The 6,692-nt window shown below is 40.9% G+C and overlaps 1 protein-coding gene across 1 annotated transcript; it reads right to left on the reverse strand.

The window, feature by feature from the left end:
- Positions 1-393: 393 nt before the first annotated feature.
- On the reverse strand, positions 394-2,630 carry LOC121802347 (FAD synthetase 1, chloroplastic-like). Its single transcript, XM_042202007.1, has 5 exons — positions 2,317-2,630; positions 1,690-1,739; positions 1,388-1,523; positions 1,040-1,215; positions 394-970 (listed from the first exon to the last, which is right to left on the reverse strand). The coding sequence occupies exons 1-5, from the start codon at positions 2,523-2,525 to the stop codon at positions 447-449; spliced, it is 1,095 nt and encodes a 364-aa protein (XP_042057941.1). The 5' UTR covers positions 2,526-2,630; the 3' UTR covers positions 394-446.
- Positions 2,631-6,692: the final 4,062 nt, after the last annotated feature.

A 6,692-nucleotide genomic window follows, 5' to 3' on the forward strand; every position in this document is an offset into this window, starting at 1 on the left:
TATTTTTCGAATATGGAAAAGCTTCACCGTTTGAATGTCTACAACGACAATTCACTCCAATAAAATCACAAATCATATGATTATCTTTTCGACTAATACAACACAATCACAATGAGTAAATTAAAACATCCAAAATTTAGTTATTATTATTATTATTATTCAGAGATTTTGCCCTAGCGCTAGTGGAATCCATAATCACAAGTCTTTTTCAGTTCGAATATTCATTAAATCATGCAAATAAAAGGATCAATAGTGTCTAGGGTAATACCTAAAGTCTTAAACCATAATTCTGAAGCATCTGGAGAAAAGGGACAACATATGACTTCTCTTACCATCTCAATTCAATAAACGCATCTTGGAAATGACCTAACACAGCCAACTCATTAAACACCATTTAAACACAATCAACAAATCTTCATCCAATAATTTCACTAGAGAAAAAATTATCAAAGTCTGGATTCACCAAAGTCGATACCCAGTAACAAGTTTTGAGCACTAGAATTCATATGATGAGCTACTTCATGCTCATCTAATTCCAAATGAATACATGTCGAATCAATAGTCACTCTGCATATTACCGGACTCTCATCGCCAACTACTAGCGAGCAATTTTCGTATACACCCTCTTTGGGTGGGAGATTCAACAAACAAGGCCTATATTTCACCGATAACCTCTTCCTATCACTAAAAATGTTTTCACTGTTTTTTATCATTAGCATAAGCCGGTGGTGGCGTCCCAGAAGCTCGGAGACGTACCTCATATCCCCGTTGCCAAGAGCCTGACGAACTCGCGTGGATGATACTTGCCCTCTCTCTTGTGAGCTGCCAGAATTAGAACCCACATCCGTAGAATATTGGTGCTTGTCCATGACGGTTTTTATTATGCACGCTTTCATGCCATACTCGTCACACAGTCGCACCAAGTCCGATGAATCACCGGCAGCTTTGTATCCAAACCGGTAGTTTTCACCTGAGAGATTACCACACATGCTTATTATTTCGTTCTCCAATCTTATTGTATTAAACTAGAAGGAGGTACCTGCCACAACGCCATGAATTCCAAGATCCACTGCCAATCTCTCGACGAATTGCTGTGGAGTGAGATATCTAACTTGAGAAAACTCAACCTCATACTCCCTGGGGGTAACATTACCACAAAATAGAGCCCAAGAGGAAAGAACACGTTTTCGATCACATCTTGCCACTATAGGTGCCCTGATCCAATTAAGCATATGGAGGTTACACAATATTTAGGCTAACATTCTTCCGAATCCAATATTGATATGGTGATTAACTACATGAAAGTTGAAACATAACCAACAATGAGGAAGTAAGCTATAAAAGAAGTCACTAAGAGATAAGCAGATTTAAGACATGATTCAAATACCTAGGTTCCCATCCAAGCACCTCTCCCATTCCAACAAATGACATTAGATAAGGGACTCCTATCTTTGCTGCTTGGATTGCAAGTTCCCGATGACCTATGTGAAGGGCATCAAACTTTCCCAGTGCTACTATTCCTCCTATTATGACAGACCAATGCAAGGTTTCAATCTATGAGCAGATACCGAATCATCTCATGTGAAATTGATATATACAGCTACTAAGCAAAAAGTAGCAACAGTATTACAGGAAAAGCATCAATGATCAGGTAGCACAAGAGAGGGAAATCGGGTGTAAACGACCAACCTGCTACTGAGACTCGTTCAGATGGAAGATCCCCGCCGCTTTCAGCTGGGCTATTCATAAACAAATAATTTTGTATCAAAAACAGTCGTGATGACCAAATAGATCGACATAAAGAAGCACTAAAGTCTAAAAAGTTTACTCATTTTGGGTAATTCTCGAAAAATGGAGGCATACTATGCATTCATAGACGCAAAAATTATTATTTTGGGTGATTCTCGAAAAAAATGGGAACCTTTTTTTTTTATATTCTACGAAAGGGAAACACCAACTCTAGTGGCTTGGAAGTTGTAACCCTCCGTTTCTCTTTAAACACACCATTATCATTCACGTGTAGAATTTTTATTTATAGACTGATTTGAGAGATGAAATTAGAAATAATAGTGCTTACACAGCTTAATTTCTACAGGATTCAGATTAGGTAACAATTCATCATGGCATGCTCAATCTTCCACATAAAACTAAACCTCATAAACAATCGTGTAGGTCGATATGCTGTTGAATGTGAATAAAATTGATTGATATACAGATTGCCAAATGATTTTCGACTTCATTTAAACAAATAGTGCTCAATGTACTGGTTTAATCGGAAGTGAGTAAGGTGATTGTAAAGCAGAATCAGAGCATTACCTGAAGAGATGAGGCTGAGACGCGTCGTTGCTGATGGCTAAACCGTCGTCATTGGAGCCGGACAGCTTGAATCCCAAAAATCTTCTGGAAGAAGAGCGAAACCTAGGCGGCGGCGGAGCAGCTCCGTGGAGACAAGAACGACAGGTGACGAATTGGCAAGGATTGTATTCGAGCAGCTGCTGCGAAATGCGGCAGCCGGCCATCATCATTGTTGAGGAGTGATTTGGGGGAAATTAGGAGGGAGAATATATGCCCTAATTTTGTAGTGCGTTGGCCATTGTTGCTGAAAGCTTATTATCCTTGAGCTGGCTCGAGCCACGTCGCATAGGAACAGGCTCGTACTCACTAGGGTTGCTAATGCCGTAATTATCTAAACTTTTTTTTGACAAATGATGGTACTATTTTTTTTAAAGAATTTCATCAATTGATCATGTAATTGTTACTAGTATATGATTGTAACTTGTTATAATTTTCGAGAGAAGATGATTAAATTACCAACTTTGGAATCAAAATAATATGGTATACAGGGCCGACGCAGAAATAAATAACATACGGAAGTATATTTTGGAGTGTTTTAGATTATTTATAAGGAATTTGATCAATTTTAAAAACTTACTTAAGAAAAAAGGTTAAAAAAACAATTTTATTAAGAATGTCCACGTTAGAGGTGCCGCGGCGCCTATTGTAAGCTGGAAAGGAGCCGCGACGGAGGTGGAAGAGCCGCATTCGCGGCGGGGGAGGCGGCGGTCTTCGTGCCACGAGACCGCCACGACGGCGGACCCGATTTTTTTTTCTTTCTTAATTTATTTCTATAAATACAACAAATTCTCAATTCATTTTTTTCATTCCATTCCATTCGAATCTCAAATTTTTCTCAAATCCACTCTCAAAAAATGGATGACGACAAGTGTCAATGCGCATGGGATGCGGCGTATGGCAAGTTTTTGTGGCTGTGTTGATTAGGTGAATAAGTTTTTTTTTTGCTGTGGTGTGATTGTTCCACCTTATTGTGGACACTCTAAGGGTTTTAGCCCTACTCCCATTGCACATGGGTCCGCCCCTTACTATATACTAATACTATCTTACATCTCGTCCCTCCGCCTCTCCACAGCGCAACTTTTGGTCGTGGCTTGTGTGGCGACTCTGAGTAATATTGTTATTGTCTAAATTTTTTTAAGAATTGATATTTTATGTAAAAAAATTCAATTAATTATGATATACTTAGCAACTTGTTTTTTTTGAAAAGGATTATTAAATTTAACTTTAGAATCAAAGACTATGATATGTAGGCATGCACAATCCGGCCCGGCCCGCCGGTTAACCGCCGGTTCGGGCCCGCCGGTTCATGAACCGGAACCGGGCCCGGAACCGGCGGGTTGAACCGGCTGAAGGGTCGGAGGGTCATAAGGGCCGGTTCAGGTTCGGGCATAACTTGAACCGTGAACCGGCGGTTCAAAACCGGCGGTTCGGCGGTTCGAACCGCCGGTTCAAAGGGTCGAACGGCTAGGGTTCGTAGGGGTTCGTAGGGGTTCAAAGTAGGGATAGGTATGAACCGGCGGTTCGCCGGTTTTGGGCGAAAACCGCCGGTTTTGGAGGAAAACCGCCGGTTTGAACCGGCGGTTCCGACCGGTTTCCGCCGGTTCCGGAAGCTTTTCAGGCGTAGGGGGCTAGGTGAGGTCAGAAACCGGCGGTTTGTGTCGGAAAAACCGTGGACCAACCCGCCGGTTTCGTGGAAAAAACCGCCGGTTTTGAGGTTGAACCGCCGGTTCAGGCGGTAAACCGGCGGTTCGGCCGAAAATTTGAAAGTTTGAAATTTGAATTTTTTTTTTTTATTTCTTCCAATTTTACTCCTATAAATACCTCACTTCTCCTTCATATTTCCTTACCCCATTCTTGTGTTAACAAGGATTTCATTCTCAATCTCCATTTCTCTATTCTCTCATCATTCTCTCTAATTGCGCAAGTTTAATTCTACACTTTCTACTCACTACTATATTTGTTGTGCTCATAATTTACCACTTCTTTTATACTTCATACATATTTTATTCCAAGTCCATATTACTTTTCATTTATCAATATATTCAATATGTCTTCTTCTCGTGGTGGATCGGGACGTGGTGATCGGGGCAAGGGAATAGCCCAAGATCAAAGCACTACGCGTCCCTCAAAATCTCGACGACCTAGTCGTCGAGATGTTATGGACGAGGTTTCCCGATTGGCAGCCGAACGCATGCAAGTAAGTAATGAAAAATTTATTTTCCAATTCACATGCACAAAATTTCATTAATTTTTTTTTGCGTTCATACTTTTAACTTCTACGTACATAATATTTGTAGATGGAAGAAGATCATAGGACCGCCATGCTACTTGCTGAAATGCAACAAGGCGGGGGTAGGGGAGATGAGGAGTTCGACGTTACTATATCGTCGGACTCGGACAACAACGAGGATAGATCGCATTCTCGTATTCCTTCTAGCACCGGCGGAAATGAGGAGATGCCTCCCCCTGCACCCACTAACACGGCAAAACCTTTGAAATCGGACATTTTTATCAAACACTACAAGAAGGTGGCGGTGGTGATTCCAAGTCCTCACGATCCGAACTCTCAAGAAGAGACTTCGGACTTTCATGTTTATTGCAACTATTGCGATAAAGTGTACAAATGGTCCGCCGGTGGTGGATATGGCACCCTCCGTCGCCATTTAGTGGCAAAGCATCCGGTAGAATGCGGCACTGCCTCTACCCAAAGCCAACTAAACTTCCAACCCGCCGGCGCCGGCTCGGGTTCGTCAGGTGCGCCTCTATTTAAATATGATAAAAAGAATTTTGATGATACAATGACTAGATGGGCGGCTATGAAGCATATGCCCTTTAATGTTTTTGATGACAAAAGTTTTGAGGTTACTATGCAAAGTGGGTTGAATGTAGCAATCAAAAGAATAGGTCGAATGACCGTGCAACGATCTACCGTTCGGCAGTGCTTGGAGAAAAAGGTAGAATTATCACGTTATTTAGTTAACATGGGCCACAGGGTGAACATTTGCTCAGATGTTTGGACGGATTGTTTTAACCGTCATTCATACATGGGTATTACGGTTCACTTTGTGGACAACAGTTGGACTTTGAACAAGCGTTTAATTGGTTTTAGAGAATTTGAAAGTCCACACACTGCACCAGAAATTGCTTCTTTGATTATACAAGTGTTGAATGAGTTTCAGCTATGCAACAAGATATTTTCTATTGGTTTTGATAATGCAACTGCCAACACCGCAAGTATTGCCGATTTGATTGCGGCTTGTACACCGGTAATTGGAGGTAAGTATTTTCATCAAAGATGCATTTGCCATATTTTAAATTTATGTGTACAGGATGCCCTTGAATTATGGCAAAAGCATGTCTCTCCTATTAGAAATGCAGTTAGATTAATCCATCAAAAGCCAGCTATTGGCAAAGCATGGAAGAAATATTGCCATCAAAAGAATGTCAGGTACACGAATTTTACTATGGATGTGTCTCATAGATGGAATTCGACATATGATTGTCTGAATTCTACCTTGACACATAAAGATGCTTTATGTGATTTTTATAGAACTAACCCCTACCGTGATTTATATCTTTCGCATAGTTGTTGGGATAACAGATTGGCTTTATTTAAATTGTTCAAATATTTCAAAAATGCTACTGTTGAATTGTCGGGTGTTTATTATTGCACTGCTGTTCGTGTTTTGGAGCATTGCATGTACATATCCCTTGGTTTTAAAACTTCAATGAAAAATGCTTCCTCTTCTCCCGAGTTAATGTGCGTTTTGTATTATATGATTGAAAAATGGCTCAAGTATTTCAGTGAGATTCCTAACGTGTTTTTGATTGCAAAGGTATTGGATCCAAAATGGAAATTAGCAGGTACCTCTAGAATTTTAGATTTTTATTATAACAATTTGAGTTCAATTGATCTTGGTCCCCTTCAAGCAATCCAATCCGATACCAGTGACGAATTTGGAGTCGACCTCTCAGAAACCTTTCAAATAAACCTCCCGGACCGGTCAGTTGTGCAACAAAACCTCGAGTATAACTTGCGCTCTCTCTACACCGAATATGAAACCAAGTATAACACCACTCACCAAGTCAGAAGACCCCCTCCTCCACAACATAACTATGGCTTTGCATTTCAAGCCGATTATGATGACCCCGACGCGCAATCCCAACTAGCCGACCTATACAACTACAGCACCGGCGGAAGGTCCTCAGGTATGGTCAGTGAATTAGATTTATATTTTGAATCACTCTTTTCCTTTGGTGATGAAGGTCCTACTCCTCCCGCCCAAATCGACGTCCTCGATTGGTGGGGAACCCACGAGAAAGATTTTCCCATCCTT

This window comes from Salvia splendens, chromosome 5 (genome assembly GCF_004379255.2).
Source record: "Salvia splendens isolate huo1 chromosome 5, SspV2, whole genome shotgun sequence".
NCBI classification, from domain to species: domain Eukaryota; kingdom Viridiplantae; phylum Streptophyta; class Magnoliopsida; order Lamiales; family Lamiaceae; genus Salvia; species Salvia splendens.

Bases quoted from the DNA above. Each gene is read 5' to 3' on its own strand.
- LOC121802347 (XM_042202007.1), bottom strand. From the start codon at position 2,525: ATGATGATGGCCGGCTGCCGCATTTCGCAGCAGCTGCTCGAATACAAT. The intron at 1,740-2,316 runs GTAATGCTCTGA...GTTTATGAATAG, and splicing joins TCTCAGCCTCATCTCTTCAG to CCCAGCTGAAAGCGGCGGGG. The intron at 1,216-1,387 runs GTATTTGAATCA...TAATTGGATCAG, and splicing joins GTGCTTGGATGGGAACCTAG to GGCACCTATAGTGGCAAGAT.